At 40.7% G+C, this 27,266-nt stretch overlaps 3 protein-coding genes across 8 annotated transcripts in view; 1 reads left to right on the top strand and 2 right to left on the bottom strand.

Moving 5' to 3' along the window:
* fgfr1a (fibroblast growth factor receptor 1a) overlaps window positions 1–7,562 on the bottom strand; it is a 28,189-nt gene extending 20,627 nt beyond the window's left edge. For 2 of the 5 annotated variants that reach the window (XM_085425027.1, XM_085425030.1), the window contains exons 1-3: window positions 7,250–7,562; window positions 6,924–7,137; window positions 2,943–3,123 (exon numbers count right to left, since the gene is read on the bottom strand). In XM_085425027.1, the coding sequence (XP_085281153.1) occupies window positions 2,943–3,096 (154 nt within the window). In that variant the 5' untranslated portion in view covers window positions 3,097–3,123; window positions 6,924–7,137; window positions 7,250–7,562. The remainder of the gene's footprint in view (window positions 1–2,942; window positions 3,124–6,923; window positions 7,138–7,249) is intronic. The other 3 variants (XM_085425029.1, XM_085425031.1, XM_085425028.1) reach the window with 2 other exon arrangements.
* Window positions 7,563–10,981: 3,419 nt separating this feature from the next.
* ankrd39 (ankyrin repeat domain 39) lies at window positions 10,982–18,745 on the bottom strand. 2 transcript variants are annotated; one of them, XM_085425024.1, is made up of 4 exons: window positions 18,329–18,745; window positions 18,086–18,189; window positions 17,779–17,982; window positions 10,982–17,685 (listed from the first exon to the last, which is right to left on the bottom strand). In XM_085425024.1, exons 1-4 carry the CDS (start codon window positions 18,417–18,419, stop codon window positions 17,539–17,541), a joined length of 546 nt encoding a protein of 181 aa, XP_085281150.1. In that variant the 5' UTR covers window positions 18,420–18,745; the 3' UTR covers window positions 10,982–17,538. The 2 variants fall into 2 exon arrangements, with proteins under 2 accessions (XP_085281150.1, XP_085281152.1); XM_085425026.1 differs by having other exon boundaries at window positions 17,851–17,982.
* Window positions 18,746–19,224: 479 nt separating this feature from the next.
* On the top strand, window positions 19,225–25,659 carry kctd9a (potassium channel tetramerization domain containing 9a). The gene is made up of 12 exons (XM_085425023.1): window positions 19,225–19,400; window positions 19,698–19,819; window positions 19,900–19,943; window positions 20,041–20,137; window positions 20,229–20,287; window positions 20,382–20,510; window positions 20,655–20,722; window positions 22,492–22,587; window positions 22,673–22,822; window positions 23,201–23,306; window positions 23,428–23,561; window positions 24,057–25,659. Exons 1-12 carry the CDS (start codon window positions 19,353–19,355, stop codon window positions 24,171–24,173), a joined length of 1,170 nt encoding a protein of 389 aa, XP_085281149.1. The 5' UTR covers window positions 19,225–19,352; the 3' UTR covers window positions 24,174–25,659.
* The last annotated feature ends 1,607 nt before the right edge of the window (window positions 25,660–27,266 follow it).

Here is a 27,266-nt window from a genome sequence, read left to right as displayed (position 1 = left end):
GCCTACAAGTAAAAAACTACATTTCCGTGAAAATGAGTCACTTCCGGTTTCGGCCAGCAAATTGCAGACATGTGATAGTTCGCGCTGACGTCTGTTTCACTGTGGGAAGTGCTACAAACAGCTGATCGGATCGGCAAAGCGTGTTTCTGGAATATTATGTTTTTGTTCCTGCAAGCACTTTTTATGCAATATTTGCAAAGCTTTATGTGGAAGGAAACCGTGGCCGAGGACAAGCTGATGGCATAAGATGTAAGTACAACTCCTCCGGTTTCATATGCAAAACAAATTATTGCGCTAGCTTACACGGTTCAGGTTCTACAGGGATTTAAAAATAGTTACACAAAACGGAGCGTGCTGCTCTGACCGGCTTTAAAGGGTTAACAATGACTTTAAAAAATTATATAAAATAGTGTGCAACACCACTGAAGTTTTTTTTTTTACCTCTCTTTTCAGCCAACGGCAGTCACTCTCCTCTCCAAATAACTTCTGCTTAGCTTTCCGAGCTTCCCTCGGGTCCTCTTAATCAGCGGTCTCCAACCTTTTTTGCGCCACGGACCGGTTTATGCCCGACAATATTTTCACGGACCGGCCTTTAAGGTGTCGCGGATAAATGAGGGAGGGGCTAATAATCGGCTCAGTCATTTCTAATGATCGTTGAAAGCCCAGATCGTAATCGTGATTAAAATTCGATTAATTGAGCAGCCCTACATAGTTATTTTCCCCGGTAAATCACACCATCCTAAATTTATCTGCATTACACACAGCAGTGCTCTATGGAAGAAAGCTGAATGAAGGTATACTTTTAGTCAGAACATTTTGTAAATGTTAGTACAGGTTTAATTTTTTCCAACACAGCTTTATTGATGTTAGTTGTAATTGGCAAGTTTCTAAACCAACCTAAATTGGTTAATGACACATGGATGGCAAAGCCTGGCAGGATTAGTGTATGCTAGTGGCTGTTGTGCTGTTTAAATCCAGCATTTGACCATGCTACTATTGTCTATATGAGCAAGAGGCATGTACATGAACAACCACGTGATCTTTTTGAGGCTTCTTAGTATGGAGCCAGATCATTTCTGAAACAGTACAAGTGCTCTTTATTTAAACAAAATATACACATTCAACTGAAAATGGTGCCAAGTGTGAAAGTAGCCTTAAACTTCCTGTGTGAACAGCAGTCTCAACAGAATACCTAAAAAGTCTGATATGAATGCAAAGCGACTTCACACGAAAACTGGTCTTTAGTCTTACTCTAGCGTCAGCAGAGCTTTGCTCCTCTGGGCTTTCATTTCTGTCTGAAAAGAGTCTTACTCAAGACTGTGGCAGCTCTGGTTTATAAAAGCTAAAGAGTCAGTGCTTTTCTACTCTGACAGACAGCACAAGATGGAGTCAAACAAATCCACAGAGAAAGACATAACTTCCAGACAGTGAACTGTCAGAAAGAGAGCAATTAAACAAACATAAGATCCAAATGATTTTAAAGATGGTGTAAAAACATAAACAAAACAGTAAAAGTTGCTTCAAGTGCTCAAAATGAAGGAAAGTTTAAGTCCTTCACATGACCTCCTGAGAAATTCAAGGAACTTAGTTTGTTCAGGGAATACTCTATTCTTATGTGAACAACACCCAGCAAAACACAATAAGACAAACAATGGAGCATACATTTAAAAAAAACAAAACAAATAAAAAAAAACAAAAAAAACAGAACATTTCCATATAACTATTTTGTTTCTCCACCCCAGACAAAAGGAATGCAACCAAATGCCTCTGCTGTGATTGTTCGTCGACAGCTGAAGCCATCCCTAACCCAGCAGGGAAACGGGGGGGGGCAAACCCAAGCAAAAGTCAGTGGGTGAGCAAGAGGAGAAGCAATGCGGTGCATAGATAGTACCTGGCCATTTGGTGATCAAGAATGGGTGGAGTGTAAATGAAAGACAAACCCCCCACACCCTGGTGGAAATTTATGGCTCACCTTGGAAGAAAAACATGCTCCCCAAAAGCCCATCCTTAAGGGTTTCATGTAGCATAGCATCTTTTTTCAAAAACAGGCTAATTTATAGTTCCCTGGCAGTTAACTCCTCTTTCAGTGACAACAAATACCTTTTCATTACAAAGGAGGACTGCTAGGTAGTAGAGCTGCCCTTGGAATACAGATGGAAGTCATTTAGTCCTCACTGTCCCATTGCTAGCTTAAACATAGAAACACCAGGTTTATTTTAGGGCTTAAAACCCCAAAGAGACCCTTGTGCGTAATTACTTCCATTATAATGCTAGGCTTTATCATATTCTTTTGCTGCTCTCTACTTCCGACTTCAGAGTGTAAACATCCAAACCCATTTACCCACAAGTCGAGGCAGCTATTACACCGCTGGACTGTGTCCAAGAAACACATTTTTAAGGATTTGATTTCAGTGCCTCTTTCCCCTTTTCAGAACAGAGCTTGTGTAACCGCAAGACTGGGCTAAATTCTTCACAGAAAGTCTCATGGTAATAGTTTCCAGTTTAGATTGTTTTTGTGTGTGCCATTTTAAGTGTGGTGTGTAAGATTTTTTTTTGTGAATCCACTTCTAAAAACATTGAAGGAACTGGTTTGAATAGGCAGAAAAAGGCATTAGTAATAAATTAGTAAGAAACAGTTGTATTACACATGACGCAGTAGAGAGCGATTAAACAACTCAAACTCAGGCAAACGGGGGTGGTGAGGGAGCACTGACGCTGTAAAGGACAGGCTTCACAAAAGTCTGGAGTGTGTTAGGATTACATTCCTGTACAAAGAACAAAGCTTTGGCTTATCAATGAACTGCTTCTCAAGCCAAGAGTCAGGAAAAGTCACACTTAATAAGTTCATAAAGTTCAAACAGTTACACAATCTTTAATAATACTACACCCAGAACTTCAGAAAACCCAAGACTAACTAGCTTTAATTTAGTAAGGCATCTTACCTTCATCAGTGCTGGCAGGCCGGCACTGGGTCCTTAAAACTTGAGCAAATAAAGCCAGAAACAGAAGTATACTTGGCCTCATCAGCATCCTGCTGAGGGAGCTACGACTGTTGGCTTTTGTGCGACTGGAACTCCATTCAGGTGTTTGGGACATCAGCAGCAGTGCATCCACAGTCCACAGCTTAAAAAAATAAAATTAATAATAATTAAATACATATATAAATTTATGACATTATCAAGCTTTAACTCTTCACAAGTTTGTTCTCAGTAATAATATTTATTTATTTTAAATGTATCAAAATCAGTTCATTGTCCAAGATATTTCAGTGTAAAACAATTCAGGAAGCTAAACTGAACTAGCAAAACCTGATGTGAGAACAGCAAAATAAACTAACACATTAAATGTTTGTTGACAAGGAATTTCCATGACCACAAAGGAAAAAAAAAAAAAAAAAAAAAAAAAAAGTAGAGAATATTCTGTATGTTTAAGAGGTTTGAGGTAGATAATTCAGTATTTAGGCCTGCTTGCAGAAAACCATGATAAGAAACTGCAGTGCTCCAGACTCCCACTGATAACTTAAATGTTGGATGTGTCATGCTCAGTTCACAGGAATGTAATGCCTTTGATGTTTTCAATTCGAAGTAGCAATTTAAGTCTTGAAATCTTAAAGATTGTCATTGCACCCCGACAACAACATAGCAAGGTTTGTCATTTTAGGTGCTTGTATTGTACCCCCTTTATGCACATCTGCTTAAATCATTGCCTCTGCAGCATCTGGCCACACAGATTAACACTTGCTCATAATCTGCTTCACAGAATTTGTTAAAGACAAAAGGGAGAAGAAGAAAAAAAGATCCAACATACTACAGCCTGTTATGTGACACCCTCATTGAGAAAGACTGTCAGGCCATCATTTCCAGAGAGGGAAACAGAAGATCTATCACCCAACAGTTGGTTTTATTTCCCAAACCCGGAATGACACCCGCTACAGCAATTTGCTCGCATAACCTGCTAATAAGTGTCAAAGACAAGACTTGGGTGACAGACTTTGCCAACTTTAAAAACCAATCGTTCTGTAAAAACACAAAGAGATGAAAAAAGAGAAAAAGAAGCTTGGTTAATATTTTCACAAAGTCCAGCACAGAAGCAGCTGTGATTTTCTTTAAGGGGTAATCACTTGTATGAGTGTTCCCTGACTGAAGCAGTCATTGTGTTCTCCTAAAACCAATTCAATTTCACTTTCCAAGAATGGCCTAGTGTTCCAGCAGCTGAGCTGGGTCAGGGGGGGTCCAAGAGGGATAAAGAAGCTTGGTCATCTCTACTCCAAGCTGTGAGTCAGTGTTTGGGATGCCTCCAAGAAAATGCTTCTGCTGCCGGACAGAAGGAACCGCAACAAGCAGCCGACCATGTTCCCCAGCCCCCTCGTCACTACGACAATATTTGGAAGGAGGAGGAAATCGCTTTTTCAAAGTGTGACAGGACACTTTGTCATAGTCCGCGCCCTTGGGAGCACTAGTCAGACATGCACTGTCTTACTACGCACACCGAAGGCATGCTGGTCTTGAACTTGCGATTTGAGACTGAACCACACACTGGCAGCCTGACAATAATGACTCAAAGTCACCATTTTCAGTTTATTACTCAATAGGAAAATATGCCACCTCATTTTTTTTTCCTCCTTTGAAAAATTTCATCCATCAATTTTGTGCTTTTTCAATTCATCTGGTACTATATTTTATAAATAGCACAAATAATAAACTTTGTATCTGGTATGTGAATATTTTAAAAGAGCTAGTTACATATTAGAGTGCACACTAGAATGAAAAACATGACATTTGTCTACAAAGAAAAAAAAAAAAGAAAAAAGCAGCCCATGTCATTTACATTTGAAAATGAAGAAATTATCATTTCCAGGTAAAAATAAAGTTGATTTGAACACATTGAGTGTATTCATGTCAATTATTCCCCCATTTAATAAATAAAAATGAAGAACTCCGTCTTAATGATGGCACAATGGGCTAAATGAAGAAAACACCTATCAAATAACTAACTCTCAAACACTAAAGTCCTGTACTGTTGCAACTAAAACTCGCCTAATAGTTGGGGTGGATGAAAGTGTATAAACATCTTTTTAAAATCTTACATCAAGATTGAAATGCAAATCTCCACTCTTTGGTAGTAGCAGCATTTAACTGACACGCAAAGACCAGTACTTGTCTAATAATTTGGTTTTACATAGGTCCTTTTAATTCAATAACCAGTTTTTATACCTTTTGAGGCCAAAATTCAAAAGGAGTGCAGAAAGACATTTAGCTTGTAAACAAGGACTGCTTGGGAAATAAATACAGCCAGAGAACTGGCATTACAGAAAAGGCACATATCCAAATGTTTGTTCACCAACTGATTTATCCACTCTTAAAAGATAAAAGCATTTCCCTGAACACTGGCAGCGCAGAGAGAACTTACACTAAACAAATTAAAAACACACACGAGACAGCTTTTCTCATTATATTAAGACAAAGGTTTCAGGCAAACCTAAAAACATGACCCACACCATAATTACATTTCACTGTCCATCCATGCAGAAAATTCCTCAGCTCCCAAATTCTGTAGCCCCCCTTCCAGTTTAGTGTGCACTTCCAGTCAATTCAGGGGAAGACGAGCATCAGACCATTACCCTAAAGCTACCGTTTTCACAAAAACACAGACTGCCTTTTTTTTGCTGTTGTTGTTGTTGTTGTCGTCGTCGTCGTCATTTTCTGTGCAGCCATGCAATCTGACTCACAGGTTCTCCACCATGGCGAGAGATCAGGTGTCACGAGATTACAGTCAAAAGTAAAGACCATTTGAATCTGATACTGCCATTTGGTTAACACTTTAACCCAAACTGCTTCTCAGGGCTGCTCAGTATGTGTGACTGTTTATCTTCTCTGCCACCCCCTCCACATACACACATTTTAAGAAACAAAACTCCTAACCATGGCAGCATGAGTACAACAGATTCCACACAAGATGTTGAGCAAGTCACTGTTTAAAAAAAATGTTTCAAGGTAAACACTGCAATCCCTCAACCAAATTTATTTATGGCAAATACAAACATACAGCTCAGGTGACAATAATTCTGCCAGGGAGAGCAGCAGCCTAGTAAATTAAAGGGCTCTGGAAAAAAAAAAAACAAAAAAAAACTTTTCCACCCTGGTGAAGTCCCTGTGGACTAAACCATCCATCTTCTCCCTCTGCTTTTATAACATTTCGAGCACCACGCTGCATCTAATTGGCCCCTTCAGATCCAGCCTTCATGACAGAAAAAGTAATGACGGGCAAAACCTTAAAATTTAAAAAAATGAAATAAAACAAAAAGTAATCAAACAACATTTCTAAATAAGTCACACCTTTTTTCAATAAAGGAAAGAAACAAACAAATGTTGGAGATTACACTGAAGTGTTATGATGTATCCGCTAAACCAAACTCGACGCGTTAAATAGGAATAATAGCATCACATGTAGTTTGAGCATTTGCTGTTGTTGTTTTTTTAAGGGTTCTCCTTGATGTAGTTAGAATTTATCCAAGAAACTTATCTAATGTGATTAAAGGCGCCTGCTGTGGCTGTAGACAGAAACCCAAACCAGTTTTAGCAGGCCTCTAGGCAACGTTTTGGCTCTTTTAACGCTTGTACTCTCACATTTTAAAGCATGGTTGGAGATTTTGTGGGTGTCGCACCCCATGAAAACCAAAGAGAAACATGCCTACAAAAAACAAAACACAAAACACTAAATTATTGCCCAAAGACCATTTACTCAAGTGTAACATGTGGTTAAATGTCTGCTTGCCCAGTTCTTTAATTAACTTCCACTCAGGGTCCTCCAATAACGTTAAAACAGCGCAATAGCAAACAACAGCTAAGCCCCCCTTTTAGCACGTAAACAAGTAGTAAAATGAAGCTAAATCAAGGAGTGAAGGAATAAAACGACCAGCTCACCTTACTGGCGGGGAGCCGTGAAACAGCCAGCCTCGGTGAGATAAGGAAGACTCATGAGCTGAGATTGGATGGAGGAAAACCTCCCCGAAAACTGTTTATCCAGACTTATCCCACTAACGAAGCTCGACGTTTAGCTAACAGGTTTGCGCATATTTTGCGCCCTTCTTCTTCTTTTAAACAAACTTTCCGACAGAAGAAGGGGAAAAAAGTTCAACTAAAAAAAAGAAGAAAGAGAGAGAGAAAGATAATCAATTGAGCGGAAAAACTTCTTAAATGGTGTTAAATTGTGAAGTTTTAACTTCTAACGTCTTTTCTCCCTTTCTTACCTGGGTAAACACGTCCGAAGAAACTACGAGAGCGCAGGCTATGCAGCAGTTTCCAGCAGTCCCTTTATCCCAAAAGGCTTCGCTTGCGATGAAATTCAGTCTCCCCACTTCAGAAAACTGTCCTAAAGTTGTTCAACTCGCTCTAACACAATATCCGAACACGAAATATCCTTCAGTCTTATACATATATTTATTTTTATACAAAAGAACGGCGCTTAAATCAATCCTAGAAAGTATTTCGACCGTTCCCGGCGGAGAGGTACGGCTAAACAACGAGAGTCCGAGCAGTTCCACACCTCCCCCCTTAAATCAGAGAATATGCGTATCCTCCGGAACATTGTCAAAACTGCACACAGTACACTAAGAACTTCCGGTCTGCTGTTGAGAAACTAAAAGCCCAAAGCGGCAACGTTTCACATAAAGTAGATGCGGTTGCTTGGTACTGGTATCAAAAAGATGTGCTGGGTACATTTACTGGACTACACTAAACAGGGATCGTTATTACTGCTGGTTATTACCCAGGAAGGTCGACTAAGACCCCCTTTGAGACCTCTTAGAAATGATAAAAAGAGGAGTTGGGAGCGGGGTGCTAGTGCAGCAACAGCGGGGAGCAAACGTCACGTTGTTATGTTCAGGGCAGGTACTATGCATAGCTTTGACTACGCTTATACCTAGACTTTTAGCTGAGCTTCAATGCATTTGTGTGTGTGTGTGTGTGTGTGTGTGGGGGGGGGGGGGGGGGGGGCGCACCTTGTCTTCACCTGGAAAAATTGTGGATTTTATTGAGTCATTCACTTTTTTCACATGACATGTTCAGCTTATATTCTCTACATATCTTCGTTCAACGTTTATGCTAGGTTTCTGCGCATTAAAAAGCCTCCCAAAAACGTCATTCAACTTTAATTTTGAAAGTCAAATAGACGGAATTCCGGTAGTTACTTTTCATCTTGATGCAGGACAATTAGGTCTGGTCGATTCCCGGCTCTCGCTGCCTTCCACAGCAGCACCAACTCTCATACTGCGCTCTTTGCATTGCACAGCTGGAGACAAGACACAAGCGATACACCGTCTACAGTACTTCTGTGTTGCAGTTTAAGTACCTCAATTGATTAAATAAAATAAAGAGTTAATTCCAACAATATAATAATACATGACAAACATTAAATATTATTAGAAATATGTATGAAAAACGCCCGGTTGACAGCCACGAGAGACTTTGCATTGATTGTACACTGACTGTACTTTAGCACTACGCTTCCCATGTGACATTAACAGTGTAAAAGGCTGAGCACTTGGTGTACACCTTAAAATTAAATGTACTTGAAAAGCATAACAAAATCTGTGGTGACACCACACCAGCACAAGTTGTATTGTAGAGGTGGAATGGGAAAGGTTACTCAGTTTTTCGCTGGCTGAATGTGGGCTTTAGCATGAGCTCTTGAACAGAGAACTTGCAGGATTTCACACAACAAGCATGAATACTAATTCAGCAAGAGAAAACAAGCACTTTCATCAACTTCCTGTTCGGGGAAACTATAAAATAGCTTTATTGTGCTGGGATCATATGCTTTGGCAGAATTTCAAAGAGCATCAGAATTTCAAATGTGTCTGCTAACTCAGCACAAACGCAAAGTTTGTTCTCCCCGATCAAACACATAGTTCATATCCAAAGAGCTCATGTGGTCTTTGATTTCACATCACAATTGACAAATGATTGACGACTAAAGCTGCTGAGACACATGAAGCCCAGCTTCGTAGCTAGATTAAAGAATGGGATGACAAAGAAACAGATTTGTGTTTCAACATGTGCTAGCCTCTTACATGCAATGTTATTCTTGTTTCAGTTTAAGGGCATTTTAAAAAGAAATTAATGACTTTATAATTAATCTTTTCTTTGAGACCTAAGATCTGTTTTTCAATTTCAGTGCTAAAAAACAAACAAAAAAACCCCACCTCATACAAAGGCTCTGTACTTCTGCTTCTCTGCTATTTTACTACCTATGCTCTGGAGTTAAAGCAAACATTATCTTATAGCCGTTGGACTGATTGTAACACTGAGGAGGATCTTGGCATGGTTTTAAAGGATGTAGGCTTTCTTTCTTGAGTCTGTTATTACAGTTCAAATTTTAGGTGAAGGACAGAAGGTGCAAGAAGAGATCACAACTACAGACATGTAAAGTGAATCAGATAGACTACAGCAGCAAAATAGCGCACCAGGTGGAAACTGAGGCTACAGTTCATACAGGCTCACCACAATGAGGCAACAAAAGATTGGAAAACATTTCCAGGTCTGATGAATCTCTATTTCTGCTGCAACATTTGGATGGTAGGGTCAGGATTACGTGCAAATAAGATGTGTACCCATCTTCTGCTTCCAGCAACACTATGTCACAAAACTTTGATTATCTCAAACCTGTGTCTTAAACATGAAAATGAGTTCAGTGTACTCAAATGGCCTCCACAGTCACCAGATCTCAATCCAATATCCAGACAGTACACCTCATTGTTGGTGTTAACCCAATGTTTGTCACTTGTGAAAAGATTAGTTTGAAATGTTCCGTTTTCATGAACTGTCTTTTGATGTCACACATCACAGTCTGTGTGGAGGATCGCAGGAGCTTTAATCCACATGTGCAACATTTGAATGCAGCCTGTCTCCATAACAAACTGGGTTGAGTTTGATAAGTGGCATCAATCAGGGGACTGGAGGCCATTTAGCAGACTTAATGTGTTTGGAATAATCAAAACAATCAGTAATCAAATATTTTCACACCTTGGTAATTTATACAAAGGAAAAACGAGATCTTTAGGAGTGTACCTGCTAGGTTGTAGCTATACGGGCATCAGAGTTGTTTCCATCTTCTCATGAAAGCAACTGTTCCTTTAAGTAATGACTGACTTTAATATCAAAAGAGACACAGCAGCTTCATATTACCAGCAGACACTCTTACTTTTATTATTTCTAAACTTTTTTAAAATTCTTTTGACAAATGCACTTTGAGCTCAAATTAGCTTCCGACTTCAAAGAGATCTGCTAACTATAAAACAGATGGAGCGTAAGTCTGACGACTGCATTACATACCAGAGAAACACCGAGCATGTTTATGAGAGTAACTAATAGTGAGAGTTAGACATGCACGTGCTGCCATCAGACCACATCTTAGGATTTCAGCATCAAAACACGAGCCAGAAGATCTTTGATGCAACAGCAGTCTGGAAGCAGATAGTTTATAGGCATTGGTTTTTGTGTCGCTGATAAAGAATTCCCCTGAGATGTACACAAGGCTGTGAGTGATTTAAAGAAAAATAAGTTTAACACGGGACAGGACGGCCTCGGCAGAATTCATAGCATATGGTGAGCATTTATGCATTTGGTTGCTTTTATTCTTTTCCACTCACTAGAGGAGAGGAGTTGAAAACGCCGAGCCCAGGGTGAGCTGAGGTGGTTTGGAGGAGACAAAAATGGAAATAGAACTAGAAACTAATAAAAGATGGTGTTTGATTGTTTACAGCACTGTAGGAGAGGCTTTCTGTCTATATACCTCCCTGCACCACATAAAAGAATGAAAGCAGAACTCTTACGTGGGGCTGATTTGAAAGAAGCCTCGTTAATCATTAACGAGTCTCAGTGTTGTGTACATGCCACAGTAGCCCAATAAATATAGGCGAGCTCACCATCCAGATTAAACACACACATGCCATAAAATGACGACATATCCTTTATGATGGGTTTTTTATTTTTTTATTAAGATTTACACATCTCAGTTTTTTTTAATCTATGAGGAAATTCTCACAAGCTGTTCACAAAGGAGGAGATAATGTAAATTAGTTATTATCTGAGGTAGGGCCAGGACTGTGTGTGTTTTGAAGTCAGTTTATCCTAGATGCAGCTGACAAAAGCTCAGACCAAACACAGTTTGTTCCGAGATGAGGTGGGGCATTTCTGATCACTCCTCAATTCTTTTCAGCGTAAGGAAATGTTCCGGACACTGTTAAAGCCGGGAATACCCTATGCAAAAGCAAACTGAAGGCAGGCTAAGCCGCACATCAGCATGTGGACAAACACAGAGTCATGCAATCCTCTGAGTGAATAATATCAGTGCTTTGCATGATGATTTGCCTAGCAGCTTCTTCATCGCCCCCAAAGTGGGGCTTTATTGTCCTCACTTTTTGTGTTTGCATTCCATTGTTACCGGGCGAGTACAAATATCCTCCTTTATGCACAAAAACCTCAGCCGGGCCTTCCACTACAGCGCCTTGTGTCCAGCCCTCATCCATCCGTCAGCATTGCCCCTGTTCTACACAGGGCCCCCCAAGCTCATACTCACCACCCCCAGCCAGCTCTTTGACATAATGCTGTTGTGGCTTTCCGGGCCTTTATGTTGGCTGTTGTCTGAGGCAGATTGAAGACCCTTTGTGTGTGTCAGCCCCTGTCCTGAGTGGCCAGGAGGAACCTGCTGGGCTGCGAGCAGAGAGACAGGAATGCACATATGAATGGGTTAGTGTGTGGAGGGCACCTGCTGACAGAGGAACGGCGTGCCTCTGTGAGTCTTAGTTCATCAGCGTAACCATCTTGTTCAATTACACGTGCAGCTCGGTGTTGCGTTCCCTGGTCATTCACACTGAAAGGAAGTGTTGTCACCACCACTGGGACTCCTTTTTTTGCTGTTTGGTATTGTAGAGAGGTGCTTAATAAATGATGTGCCAGTTCCATTGCTTTAGCTGTGACTGATGATCCCCACTAAACACAACCATTTGCCTCTGCTCTTCTGTTCTGAACTGATTTACATAAAAATAGGGTTTACAAGGAACTTAATTAAAATAATAATGTAAACTTGAAAACTGAAAGGTTAATCCACAACATATGTGGGAAACTGTAGCTCTATTGTAGAGTTAACCTTGTCATTTTTTTCAGATCTCATTATAATTTTAATTAAGTCCTCTAAGGGCTTCTATAATTAGCAATGCTGCTTAATTATGAATAAAGTTCCTCATTTGAAAGGATAGTAAACATAATTTCCATGGAAATTTACTTAAAGAAATTATAATAATTTTTTTAAGTGATTTTGAGTGTGCTATGGCTGCTGGTGCCAGACAGGTTGGGCTGAGTATTTCAGAAACTGCTGATTTACCAGGATTTTTACACTCAACTATCTCTAGGGTTTACATAGAATGGTCCAAAACAGAAAATATCCCGTGAGTGGCAGTTCCCAAGATGAAACTGCCTTGCTGATGCCAGAAGTCAAAGGAGCAGAGTGCTTTGAGCTGATAGGAAAACAACAGTAAATCAATCAACCACTCATTGCAACCAAGGTATGCAGAAGAGCATCTCTGAGCAACACAGTGAACCAAGAAGGAGATAATCAACAGCATCAGAAGGCCATGCCATATGCCATTCCACTGTGACACAAACCAATTATTTCAACTACAGCAATGTCTTAAAACACATAGATAACCACTAGTTTCCTGCTTCTAAATTCAGGTAAAATTGAGGTTGTTGTACTTGCCCCTAAAAACCTTAGAAACATGGTTTCTAACCAGTGGAGGGCATTACCTTGGCCTCCTGTAACACCGTGAGGAATATTGGAGTCATTTTGGATCAGGATTTATTTTACAGTGTACATATTATACAACTATGTCTTATTGCATTGACTCAGTATCTCTAAAATAAGAAACATTCTGTCTCAAAGTGATATTGAAAAACTACATTATGCATTTATTACTTCTAGGCTGGACTACTACAATTCGTTATTACCAGGATGTCTTAAAAACTCCCTGAAAAGCCTTCAGTTGACCCAAAATGCTGCAACGAGAGTACTGACAGGGACTTGACACAGAGAGCATTTTTCTCCTGTATTTGCTTCTCTTCATTGGCTCCCTGGTAAATCCATAATCAATTTTAAAATCTTTCTTTTCACATTCAAGGTCTTGAATAATCAGGCCTTGTCTTATGTTAAAGACCTCATCGTACCATATCACCCCATAAGAGCACTTTGCTCTATGACTGCATGCTTACTCGTTCTTCCTAAGATATTTAAAAGTAGAATGGGAGGCAGCCTTCAACTTTCAGGCCCCTCTTCTGTGCCCAGTTTGGATTTGGGAGACAGACACCCTCTATTTTTAAGATTAGGCTTAAAACTTAAATAGTTTAATGAGCTTTGAAACTCTGTCTCTTTTTTGACAGTGTTCCTTCTGTCCCGTCTCCCTCACCTCACCTCCAACTGGTCTCAGCAGATGACTTACACCATAAGTCTGGTTCTGCCAGAAGTCTCTTCCTGTTAAAAGGGAGTTTTTCCTTCCCACTGTTGCCAAATGCTTACTCAAAGCTTTACAATATAAAGCACCTTGAAGTGACTGTCGTTGTGATTTGGCACTATAAAAATAAAACTGAACATAACTGAAAAAAAATAATGGAAAATAGACCTCCACTGAGCCAACAGCAAGCCAACATGTGCAAATGAAGAACATGCTGGAAAGGGAAAAAAATCATATACCGCATATTCACAGAGCTCATTTGTAGATTTGGCAGGTGATATACTACAATATGGTTTCCCAAAACAGTCTGCTATGATAGAACCTTGATATATGATCCAACAAGCTTCATTAATTGTCCTCTGACTCATATGGAAACAGCTTAAGGGTTGTTTCACTGGCCATGCTTTTGAGAAGATTACATCTCCATAATCAATAAAAAGAAATTTAACCATCCATCCCAGAGTCAAAAGAAAAAACATCCGGGAATAAAAAAGAAGAAAAAAAATCAGACAATAACACAAAAATCACAGTTCACTGCACACAATTACTCAAGGAAGTTTTGACATTGTCCAGATGTGAGAGCTCCATTTTAGTCCAAAACACTGCTAACATGTCCTATGTTAAAATGACTATCTGATCTATGATGTGGTTGAAAAAACCTGGCCTGCAGATAGAAATAAAAAGCTAGCAAGCATGTGTCACATGGTGATCACCTGATAACCCTGACATTTCCCATGGTCACTGAGCTGACTGCCTGGAAGAGCTAAGCTGCAGCCTCTGGACTCATGGATCTGATCACCCGCTGACCTGGAAAGTGAAAGCGTAGGATCTGCAACATCACATCAACCAGCAGACAACATGCTTCTTTGAAGTGGGAGTGGACCTAAATTGGATTATGCAGCATCTCAGAGGAACAGCTCCCATATATTTGATTACACACGCCCCCTGAACCAACATCCACACGCCTACCTCCGCGACACACAACAGATAACATGGAGCTGTCTTCCATGCCAGACTCTGGTACTGCACCTCCTAATGTGTGCCCATCTGCCAGCCATTTACCTGATTACTTTGGGATAGCTCAGACAGGTCCGGCTCTGCCAGGGCAGCTGCGAGGCAAGAGAATAGCATTATTTTTGTTCAGCTGAACACAGGAAAGATAAGGACTAGATGACCTTTTTTATCTGTGAAAACAGAAATCTAAATAAAAACATTAAAAATAATATTTATATAACCACTGAAACCACTACTTTTTACAGCTTTAACATTATTCTCAATCTGTAGAAAAATACACAGAGGAGTATTTGCTCTCAATACTTAGACTAAAAAGTTCCCAACACCAACTTTAAATCCTTCACACAGACCACCTTCTATTTCTGAGGAAAATAACATCCAGTCCTGGTTTAACTTGGGCTCATTATGGTGGAAGTGGGTTCCAGGGCCAGGAAGTTTCATTGCTTTCCAAATAAATCTCGCTAAACAGAGCTGCAGTCCAAATTCCTCATCTTGTGGAGTCCTTCCCAAGTCCTCACACTATGCGAAGCCTCTCAGAAAACAGCCGTTAAAATCATGCTGCATTCTTCCTTTGCTTTAACATAAAAAATCTGAGAAAAATGAAGCAGCACAGATGCTTCAAAGAGATTTTTAAAGTGTGTGGCAAAAAATGGGTCTTTCTTGACCAAGCATTTGATTTTCACTCATGCAGGCCAGATTTTTTCTCACATAAACAACTCTCAAACTCAAACCAGGTCATGAAAAATTAAAGACCAAGGCCCTTAAGGTTTCCTCCAGTTTTATCAAGTGACACAGAGGGTTTTCATTAGCTCACTCACTGCTACCAAATCTGCATCACCATCAACTCTGATTGTGTTCCATACAGCCTGGCAGGGGAGCAATCACAGGGTGCTGTGGGTGGGTCCGACAGTCTGTGTGCCAGTCAAAATTACTGGTTCAACTCAAAGAGCAGAATGTGCTTTTTTCCCCTCCATAATGCCATTCAGACAAGAAAGAAAAAAGGGGGGAAAAAAGGCGAGCCAACCACCCTGCTATTATAGACATGTGGCAATCAAAGCGGGTTATCCCAGATACAGTTCCTCAGCTGTGTGCAAGGAGGAACTTGTCACTGAGCATAAACAGCTCTCTTGGCTTAGCTCTCGGAGTTAAAATACCCCCAATCCTACCCCATCTACCCCTCAACACCCTATCTCCCTGTGCTGTGTGGCGTCAGCTGCAATCAGCTCCAGATGTGGCCTGGCACCCCTCCAGTCACGGCATGGATGTGGTTTGAAGGTAGTTTGGAAACACCACCCACCAGCGGACCCAATGAAAGTTCCTCAGACTGCAGAGAGAGGTTTCTGTCATGGGTTTGTATCTGTGCAGACCGCACTAATACCCACACATCTGTAGGAGGCTGAGAGGAAAATGTATCTCTCCTATGTGCATGTGTTACTTATTGTACATGCTTTGAATAAGTAAGTATGTGAGATAATGGTCACACAAGTATTTCCATCTGTTTCAGTATAAGGAAATACTTCCATAGGTTTTTCACCTCCGGGCCTCCTTCAGTCATGTGACCTGTGTCTGATTACTTAAAAATGAACAAGTAATCTCAGTACAAAACAAACAAAAACAGCTAATAATTGCTATTTTTTTGTTAAAAGTTACATGCTAAAAATCAGCAGACCGTTAAGAATGTGAGACACTCATATGGTTTAACTTAATTCTGAAATCCTGAGACTCACAACTAACAACATCTCGGTGCAGAAAAGTGTTAATGCTTTGCACCAGAAGCAGAAGGTTCCACAAGCTTCCTCAAATACAGTCGTAAAACTAGTAAAGTAGAAACAACGAACATCCCACTGTGGCTCAGGAGGTCAAGTCGGCCAATTGGTTCTGTGGTTCGAGTCCCAGCACCTCCAGCTCATGTGTTAAATTATCCCTGGAAACATACCGAAACCCAAATTGCCATCCATTGTGAGCCTTATAGTTAGAAAGCACTTAAATACACAGAATAAAGTGCTGTAGGAATGGGTGAATGTGGCTTGTTGTGAACAACACTCTGAAGGCACAGTTTGGGTAAAAAAGTGTGACATACGTACCAGTCCATTTACCCTTTTTAACCTGGCCCATGTTTTGTTTTTTAAATGACCAGAAACCAGAAAAAAACCTGTTGGAATTAGTTCACTAATATATCAGCAGTACAGCTGCATAAACATAAACTGCCTGGACACTAGAGTCCTTCTGTGATGTCTTGCTATCAGCTGTAACAGATTTCCCTCTTTCTCACAGTTACGCTGTTTAGTTCTCCAGCAATGTGCTGGGAGGATTGAATGAGGTCACTTTGTGCTTGTTGCCATCTAATTCAGATGGTGTCCCAGGGAAAGTGTCCAGCCCTTTTAGGACAACAGCTCCCCCTACTGTTAAGAGTTTAAAAGTTCAACAAGGATCACTTTTAGATAAAAGCGACCCAAAAACAGGCGAGAAGTTGGCGTACAGTTTTAATAGAAACACATGCCATATGCTCAACAGAGCCAATTATAAAAACTGATATTGTGACTGTAACAGGTGACTCGTACTATTGTGTAACACTCACAAGGGGTTTCCTCTGTGAGCTTTTAAAAGCTGCACTCCGTGTTCAAGTTCTGTGACATCATTGCACCTTTCAAATGATCTCTGTACTCTGCACTGGCATGTTGTCCTTGTCTTGCTGTTGCTAAGTTGTGTGACTGTTTTGGGTCTTGTGCCAAACGTAGGAGTCTGGATACAAACTTAATTCCACAAATACACATCAAAGCTTATAATGCACCACCAGTTATCTTAACATTAAGCCACCAAGAGCACTTCAGCTCAAAAGGTGGGCGTGTTCGATTGATTCTTCCCACTTCCGAATCCATTTCCTCACCATGTCTCAGTTCTCATCAACAGCTGTAACTTTCTCTTCCAAACATGAATGCTGATGCTTGCTAAGGAAAATGTGGGCGATCATTCGTGTGATCTTAGTAACACAGCATGCCTCAGGTTCAGTGCATCTGCCATCAACAGGGGGGTTTTAAGAGCTCCTGCAGGTCTCCCTGCTGTGCCAGCTGGTAGGGTAGCTGGAGCCTCTTGTTCATCTGGCTGCGGAGTGCTGGGCAGTGCTCAACAAGGAGCTGACAGACCTCTTCGTGGCCCCCTTCTGCAGCCTGCTCAACCATGTAAGAGAGTAAAAGATGCAGACACAAGTTAAATGATTATATCTCAGCAGAATGGCTGTGTTATTGCTGGAAATTCTGTACCTTGTGTAAAGGGGACATGCCATCATCATCACAGAGTGCTGGATCTGCTCTGTGTTGCAGAAGGAGTCTTACCACATTCAGATGACCGCAGTAAGATGATCGATGGAGCGGCGTGGCCCCGCCTGGCGTCTGCGGAGACGCACAGGCACCGTTCTCAAGAAGAAACTTGCACACACAGAGATGACCACTGCGGCTTCCATAGTGCTAAAAAGGAAAACAGCATTAGTAAATTACAAGTTTAGGTACATGGGTACATTAGGTACATGAGCTCATGCTGTGCAGCCAAACGTGTCTTCTGTAAACTGACCAGAGCGGTGTATCCAGCTGAGTCTCTCAAATTAGGGTCTGTCCCCTTCTGCACTAAGTACTTTACCCGCTCCAAGTCTCCATTCATTGCAGCAGACCAGATACCTGCACAGGACGCACAGCACCCTACTTCACTGACACATCTTTCAAATCAGAACAAAATAGTATTGCTTGGCCTAGTCTACATATTTGATAGCAGTGCGGTTTAACTCAGTCACCACATGCCTGAAAGGTGAATGCAAACCTCGTTCAAAATCCATTTCGTACAGCGTCTGGTAAACACCAGCAGAGGAGACGGGATGAGAGCAGCACAAACAATGCTGTCTGTCAGACATTTCTTAAAAACGCGATAAATGAAAACATTCAAACCTGAAGGTGAACGCAAGTTTATAGTTACAGAAATGCTGTCAAAGATTACTCTGTTGACAGTAACACTGTTCTTCTTCTACTGCTATTGTTGGGCTGCTCTGTGGCGCATTACCACCACCAACAGGACTACGTCGCGACAAACAAGCCGCAAAAATGCTGTTAGTGAACCAATGAATGTTTGGCCCGATGACAAGTTGAGATGTTACATTTGAAATAAGATAAAGGCTGATGCGATGCGAATGAGTGGCGCTTTTCTTCACACGAAACGAAAACCTTCAGGATGGCTAAACGCTAGCGCTACAAATAACTTACGCACGAAACGTGCTTACGTAGAAGCCTCTCAGCCAATTACAGAGCTGTTTACAGGCCCCTTCAGATGCTCTCAGATTTGGTAGCGTTACATTAATGGATTTGTTTAGGCAAATTAGCGGCCGCGGTTAACTTTGACCTGCGGTGACATAATTATTATCAGTGATGCACTTCTACAGCGACTGCAACTGCTCACGCTTGCACTATCATTTTATAAGCATCAAAAATTACGTATGCTGTTTGAAACTTATACATATCACACCATCAGCTCTATTTAATGCTTGACAACAGCACAGATCCAATAAATTAATACAGTTGACTCAATAGAAAACACATTGAGCTTTTTAAATATAATAATAACACTCCCAAGTTCAGCTGTGCCTATAAGTATTCCTCCAAGTTACACTTGCAAAAAATATCTAGTTTTCCCGACAGCTGTGAAGGCATCTTTTGTCTCGTGTTGTTGTCTGATGCAGCAAGCTAGTCAGCTTCATTTGTTTCGGCACACGAAAAGGAGAGTAGCTGGGAAAGGATACGTCATTGTCCTATTATTTTAGCCTTACTAGACCTTCAGCCATAGCGCGTGAAGAATGAGAAGAGTCACGTTATTTGTTAACGGGACATGTAAAAATGGCAAGGTGGGTAATAGTGTGAGAGCTTGGGCCGCAGAATGACTGGCTTTTTCCACTGTACGTACCTAAGGTGTTTCAGGATGCACTGCTAACTGCTGATACTCAAACGCCACATCATGTACTCATATGATGACAGGGTTAATCTCTGACTTTATTACATTTTTTTTCCACAAATAAACTACCGTTGAACTTTAAGGTCAATCACCATTTCCACCGTGAGTCATTTATGTCATGTGTATGTTAGGCTGGAGTGACCCTTTTGCTTTCAGTCCTTAATCCATCGTTTTTCCCCCCTCTCTTTAGGTTGTAGCAGTATACGGAACCTTGTCTGACTTACTATCTGTAGCAAGCAATAAGTTAGGAATCAAAGCCTCCTGTTTGTACAATGGAAAGGGTGGTCTCATTGATGACATTGCCCTTATAAGGTAAGCTCAGCTGTGACAACAAATTTGAAGGTCTCCTCTCTACATTATGTTTCTGACATGTGCGTCTGTGCCTCTCCCAGAGATGACGACGTGCTGTATGTGTCAGAAGGAGATCCATTTATTGGTGAGTGCTGGCATGTCTGCTGCTGGAGTCTCATCCACTGTCAGAGTGTCCAAAGGTTTCAATGTCTCTGTTGTCTTCCTTCACTTTATTATCACAGACCCTCAAAATGAAGCCAAGATTACATCAGATCCGCTGGCAGCTCACACTGACTGGCTAACCCTTAACATTGGTGGCCGTCTTTTCACCACCACCAGGTATTTGCGCTTTAAATTCAGCTTTCATGCCATATCTCATTCGTTGTTTCTCTGTTCTCTGGTTGCTGAATGCATCTTCTTTTATAATCAGGAGCACCTTGGTCAGCAAGGAGCCGGAGAGTATGCTCGCTCACATGTTTCGAGAGAAGGGTACTGAGACCAGCTGATCAATGAGCATTTCAGTTCTTATTCAGCCATGTTATTGAGTAAGTTTCGTCAAGCTCTGTGTTGTGTCTGTTTTCAGATGTGTGGGGAAACAAACAGGACGAGCATGGGGCTTACCTCATTGACCGCAGCCCTGAGTACTTTGAGCCTATTCTCAACTACTTGAGACACGGTCAGCTCATTATCAATGAAGGCATAAATATACGAGGTAACCTTTCTTCTTTTTCTTTTTTTTCCTTCTTTTAAAAATGTTATTCCTAAATGATGAGGTCTACCTGCATGCAAGTGATCTAATGTCTAAAATGTTAAAAAAAATGGAGGGATATGTAGCAATCTCCTGAATGTTTTCCAGGTGTCCTCGAGGAGGCTCGCTTCTTTGGAATTGAGCAGCTTGCTGAACAGCTTGAAGTAGCGATCAAGGTAGTTTTTAATGCGGAAGTCAAAAAGCTAGTTTACAATAAAATCACGTTTTATGCTGTTAAAAATGTTAATAAAAACAAACTGAAGTAATTTGTAAACCAGTTAAACCCGATATTTGATAGAGAACAGTACAAAGAAGAAAAAAAAACAAGAAGTATTAAAATTGCATACTCATTTTGAATTTGATGACTGTAATGTTATTTTTTTCTTTTTTTTAAAGAAACAACACTCTGGGAAAGCAATTGTTGTACTTTTTGTGCATGTTTTTGTTTTTAGTCTTTCAGTCCATGCCTGCTTCACATTCAGATGCTTTTTATTATGCAGCCATGTTGATATGTGAAGCTGGTAAACTGTAACTGAGCATGCAGAGTGCTTATAACTACAAGCCACATTCACCCGTTACACATATATCTATAAAACCACTTCTTTTTTTTCTTCTTACACCCAAGCGTTTTGTCTAGCATTTATACTCACACCAATGGTTGCATTAGGAGCAAATCGAGGTTGAGTATCTTGCCCAACTACCCCCGGCTGGGGAATCAATCCTCTGACTCAGCCGTCCCCAACACCCGGGCCACGGACCGCTACCGGTCCGTGGCCCAGTAGCGGTCCGTGAGTCGTTTGGTACCGTGCCGCGAGAGTTGAGGCTCGGGTGTGAAATGTATGGTTTTTATCGTTAAGTCGGTTTCCCTGGGTCTTTTCCCGTGTTGTAGTCGTGTGTCTTATTTTGAAGGAAATATTTACGTGTTACTATAGCAACCAGAGAGCATCAAGAAGCAGAGAGGAGGATGTTACTCTCAATGTTGTTGGCGCATTTCAGGAGGATGCTGCTAATAAAGTTACACAATTACACAGCTGAATTTACTATTATATTTACATAATGCCACAGTTTTTGTCTGTATCATTTTATTTTGTTGTATTTATCTGCGACACCTTAAAGGCCGGTCTGTGAAAATATTGTCTGACATTAAACTGGTCCGTGGTGCAAAAAAGGTTTGGGACCACTGCTCCGACTGATATACGACCTGCTCTACCTCCTGAGTCACAGCTGCCATAGAATGTGGTTGGCATTGTCTTACATGAATGGTGTAGAGGCTTTCCTTGAAAAGGAAACAAATCAACTGGGAAGTAGAATATGTCACGTCAAATTGTGTATACCATTCATCTTAAATGGTGCGTTCACAAATGTGCTAGTTACCCATGCCATGTGCATTAATGCACCTCCACCACACATGCTGACTTTGAGCTGTGCTCTTAATAAGCCGGCTAATCCTATTATTTCTCTCCGTATTGACGCTCCATTTATGGGTGCACCTGGAAACAGTTTACCGTCATTTGTTTTCAGACGTGTTCCTGAGTCCATGTCTGTGTTACTACTAAAACACAACAATACAAGTTTTTGGTCTTGTCCATTGTGTGCAGTGGAATGGATAAATACCCATTTATGCTAATGAGCTGTTGTCAATTAACTTTTTTTGATATTATGATCTGCCACGTGATTGCTTTTTTCCCCCCCACAGTTTTTTGGGAAATTAAATATCGGAATATATTTTTCAATTATTTATAAAAAAAAATTTGTTTTAACATTAATATTTTATTATCAGAATTATAACCTGTCTTTGTAAATGCAGAAAGTATGGAGTCATTTGGAACTCACTGAAAGCCCAAATTTAACTGAGAATTTTGATTTTTACATATCACCTCTGCTTCTTTGGAAACATGGTTGTTAAAAATGTGATCTCTCCCTTGCATGCTTTCTTTTTAAACAGAACTCGCAGCCACCCGAGGACCACTCTCCTATTTCCCGCAAAGAGTTTGTCCGTTTTCTTTTGGCAACACCGACCAAGTCAGAGCTCCGCTGTCAGGTACGGTTAGATGAAACCGTTTTAATTCACTCTCATATCATCTGATCAAATTTATACTTGACCCTATTGCTCTTAATGTTTCTAGGGACTCAATTTCAGTGGCGCCGATCTGTCCCGACTTGACCTGCGCTACATCAATTTCAAGATGGCTAACCTCAGCCGCTGCAATCTGACACATGCCAACCTGTGCTGCTCCAATCTGGAGCGGGCTGATCTCTCTGGAGCCAACCTGGATGTAAGCGTGGCGGCTCTGGTGTTGTTCAGGCTAAATCTTATACATATCCATTCACGTCTGTAAATGCTTCCTCCTTCCGTGTATCTTAATGTGCTATTTTTTTGTTTGTTATGTTTTTTAAATGTTGGCCTTGTGGTGATGCAAAAATGTACTTGTCTTAGGATTTTTGGTCTCTATCTGCTGCCCCCTCACTTGTGTAGAAAAAAGGACTACTCTGTTCTTTAATATCTTAAAGATACTGCTACAAATCTTCCTCTCACATTCAGCTTATTTAAAAAAAAACGGCACTTTTTTTCTCCATAATCTTTTCATTAATAATTTGTAGAGGTTAGGTCAGACTATCATAAAAACTTTTGCTCTTTGCTCTGCTGGTTGCAGGGTGCTAACTTACAAGGGGTGAAGATGCTGTGTTCCAATGCTGAGGGAGCTTCTCTCAAAGGATGCAATTTTGAAGATCCATCTGGACTGAAGGCCAACCTGGAAGGTAATCTTTAAAAGCTTTCCTGATGAAAAAGGAGGCAGCCTTAATTTCGTTTTTATTTTTTGTTTTTGTTTTAACTGTACGATTTTTATTATTATCATTTTTATTTTTTTCTTTAAATCAGGCGCTAACCTGAAAGGAGTCGACATGGAAGGAAGCCAAATGACCGGTATCAACTTGCGTGTGGCCACTCTCAAAAATGCAAAGCTGAAGAACTGTAATCTGCGGGGAGCTACTTTAGCAGGGACAGATCTCGAGGTGAGTCAAGGATTATCTTTAAAAGCACAGAATAAAGTGGGCTCAGGTGGCAGGTTTTGTTTATGACATCAAAATCAGGAGCAGAAATAATGACACTGCGAATCTGAATAAAATTCCCAATATGTGATGCAGCTCGCGAAAAGCAAAGTCCCACGTTTTTGTTTGTTTGTTTGTTTGTTTTTTATGTTTCCTGAAATCTTAAAACTAGATGACATGCAAAAACAGGTTTAATTTATCACTCTTTCTCCATTTTATGTTCATTTTAACTTGAAGATCTCAAACTTTGTGCTTTTCGAATGATTGTGGAGCAAATAGACACTGACCTGAAGCACATTTGTAAATGATTAAAAGCTTCACTAAACTTACAAGAAGCCGGTCGATCTGTCACAATCCACACAGTGTTAACAGCACAGGCCAAAGACGGTAAGGCTCGCCTCATTACTTAGGAATTTTTATTGGTTTTTTTTTTTGTTTTGTTTTTTTTCTCCTGTCCAGAACTGTGATCTATCTGGCTGCGATCTACAAGAAGCTAACCTGAGAGGGTCCAATGTCAAGGGAGCCATTTTTGAAGAGATGCTGACCCCTCTGCACATGTCACAGAGTGTTAGATAACTCAACACCACACCTGCAAGTCCAATGCGGGCCACAGCTTTCCCCAAGTCGCTCCTTTTCAATCTCTCTATACCTATCAGTGCAGTACAGGTATATGTATGCACACCCCTGGCATTCCACCAATATTATGTTAGCTTTAAATATATTGCACTAGAATTTATCCAGGGTTGTCTTATGTATGTTTGTATGGTAGGGTGTTTTGAGAATGTTCAGCTGCGTTTATCACCAAAAAAGTAAAAGGTTCCTAGTTTGTGTAGATGTGTCTGGATGTAATCAAGTGACTATACTCATTTAGTTTCATACTTTTATTTCATATTACTTGACATGTTAATAGGAATCAAAGTCAGCTTACCTTTGAGCAGTAAAGCTCAGAGCATTGAGCTTCACTGCATGCTGCTGTAGCAGAAATGGAAGAGGGTTAATTACCAATAACTGTGTCAATATATATATATATTCTTCTTTAAGTATGTAACTTAATATTGCTGGATATACAACATATTATTATAAAAGAAATAATGCAAGCCAAAGCCATACACTAGCACAGTCTAACAGGCTAAAAGTGCTGTTAGAGCAACATAAAACTATGCTACAGGCTCGTTTTAAACACAGCTCGAGTATGCAATACAAGATGTATAGCTGTGAGGTTTGTTTTTCTAGTTTGATGTTTTTCTGTCTCCTAAAAAACAAAACAAAAAAAAGCTTTCCCTGGTTTTGTGCTCTGTGAATCTACCTCTTATTAACCCGAGGTGTGAGTGATCCACAACTGCATGCATTCGGATGTGGCAAAGCTTATCGTAATGTTCATGCACATCATCCGTTATTTATCCGATCCCCAGTACAGCAGGAGAGTCCATTTTCATGTTGTTAAAGTGGGGTTTGCCTGGAAACGTGCTTCGTGTATTTATGTATGTCACTTAATCATGCTTTAAACTTGTTTGCACATGTATATGTTAACGTGTAACGTGGTATATCCTTTCACCAAAAAGGTTTGGTGCTTTTCTTATGTAATGTTGTGTAAAGCAAATCCAGTGCTTCCAAAACTTCCCCAAAAAGTAATTCTTAGAGTAGACAGAGGTGTTGTCAGCTGTTTTCTGAAGGATCTAACTTCAGTTCTTGTTCCACAGTGTCCGTTTGCATGTGAGGGGGGAGGGGGAAAGCTGTGTCTTTGACCAGTGAAGTTTCTCTAGCTGTAGCTCGAAGCTGCACCAATGATGCAATATTATTCACTCAATGAAGTGGAAGGTACCCGGCCTGTGAGAATGAATGATGAAGGCAATCATAATGTGTATTTCACCCTGAGTGTGAAAACCAATGGAAGAGCTATGGTTATTTATTTTAATACATCTCACTGAATGCAATATGGGGCTGGGGTTGATTTGTTTGAGGCAGGGAGTTGTGTAGTTATCCCTGTCTATGAATATTGCACTCGACCATGGAAATATGTTTCCATAAATGACTGTTATAAATAAACTGCTATGAAGAAAAAGTCTTTGTCATCTGTTTTTCTTTCTCGGTTGCTTTGGCTCAGTTCTCGAATGACAGTCATCTAAACAACATGTCACATCCTTCAGAACTGCTGCTTGTGCTCATTTGAATGAGCATTTGTCATTCTTTGTTAAAATTTGCAAATCTTTTTAGACATTTTGGCCTATGACTCAGCACAGCTGTCTACAGCTTGAGCTGTCATTAGTTGCACTTGTCTTTATGAGCAAAATGGATAATGTTCCTATCGGCCGAATAGTTCTACACACTTGGAATATGTTTTGAAATACAACATCTGACAACCAACAGCTGGAAAGACTAAAGGTCTATGTTGTGAGTATTAGGAAAACATACACTCGCTGGACACTTTATTAGTTACACCTTATTAGCACCAGGGTGGTAGTGTCGCACTGTTGCAGATTTGTCGGCTACACATTTATGATGTTAATCTCCCATTCTGCTACATCCCAAAGATGCTCTGTTAGATTGAAAGCTGGTAACTGAGAAGACCTTATGCAGCCACCGTGCAAATCGAACAACTGCGGGAATTCAAAGACCTCGGCTCTCTGATGCAAGAAAAGTGGCATCTACAGCGGAAATGTACTCAAGAATCGGTCAAGCGGCGGCGGCATTCCCCTCCTTACGATGGTGTATCTGGAAAAAGACAAACGTCACCCTCATCACCAAAATCCGCCTGTACTGCTCACTGGTATTGCCCATTCTTCTCTACTGATCCGAGCCCTGGGTCACCCTCAAACACAACCTCAACAAGCTCGAGGTCTCCCAAATGGGCCGTTTGCGTCAGATTCTCCGAGTGTCCCTCCATGACCGCCCACTGGAGAATCGAGTGTGATGCACCCAAGACGACTTGGATCAAGCAAATTGAAGACGATCTTAAACAACCATCAAGCAAGCAAAGGTCAAGGACACAGATCGCAATGACTGGAAGTGCATTGTTGACCAAGATGGAAACCCTACGGCACCCACAGCGACGTATTTACTTCGACCTCCCCTGCTGACCGCCAGCTAGGGACAAAACAAAGAACTGTGGAGACCATTTAACCCCAGTGGCTCACTTTCATCTTAAAGAAACCACTTTCAGGAGATTTTAGCGCATAATCCTGCTGGTACATTATGGTCAAAAGGGATGAACACGGTCAATGGACATGATACAAGGCATGATGCATTCATGCTTTCATTATTTACACCAAATTCTGACCCTACCATCCAAATGTTTCAACAGAAATTGAGACTGGTGAATCAGAATGTTTTGCAAATTTTATGCTGACCAATTTTGGTGAGCCAGTTTAAACTGTAGCCTCAGTTTCCTCCTCTTAGCTGACAGTAGTGGCACCTGGTGTGTTCTTCAGCTGCTGCAGATGTTCTTCTGCATACCCTGGTTGTTATAATTGGTTATTTCGGTTACTGTTGCCTTACTATCCGTTCAAAGCAGCCTGCCCATTCTCTCACATCAACATAGCATCTTTGCCCAGAGACGTGCAGCTCTGTAAAACAGATGTTTGTGTACATCAGGGTACACATGAGGTGAAAAACATACCAAAGCAGTTCTGGAATAACTGTCATATATCTTGTGAAGTCAGTTCAAAGTAC

This window comes from Rhamphochromis longiceps, linkage group LG12 (assembly GCF_057381845.1).
Source record: "Rhamphochromis longiceps isolate RC_006_pf linkage group LG12, R_longiceps_female_GT1.1, whole genome shotgun sequence".
Classification (NCBI taxonomy): Eukaryota; Metazoa; Chordata; class Actinopteri; order Cichliformes; family Cichlidae; genus Rhamphochromis; species Rhamphochromis longiceps.
This window is presented reverse-complemented; position numbering and strand designations above follow the sequence as displayed.

Coding starts and splice junctions, on each gene's coding strand:
- ankrd39 (XM_085425024.1), bottom strand. CDS start 18,419: ATGTCTGACAGACAGCATTGTTTGTGCTGCTCTCATCCCGTCTCCTCT. Junction 17,983..18,085: donor CAGCTGGATACACCGCTCTG/GTCAGTTTACAG, acceptor TTTCCTTTTTAG/CACTATGGAAGCCGCAGTGG. Junction 17,686..17,778: donor GCATGTCCCCTTTACACAAG/GTACAGAATTTC, acceptor ATGGTTGAGCAG/GCTGCAGAAGGGGGCCACGA.
- kctd9a (XM_085425023.1), top strand. CDS start 19,353: ATGAGAAGAGTCACGTTATTTGTTAACGGGACATGTAAAAATGGCAAG. Junction 20,138..20,228: donor CGTCTTTTCACCACCACCAG/GTATTTGCGCTT, acceptor TTTTATAATCAG/GAGCACCTTGGTCAGCAAGG. Junction 23,307..23,427: donor ACTGAAGGCCAACCTGGAAG/GTAATCTTTAAA, acceptor TCTTTAAATCAG/GCGCTAACCTGAAAGGAGTC.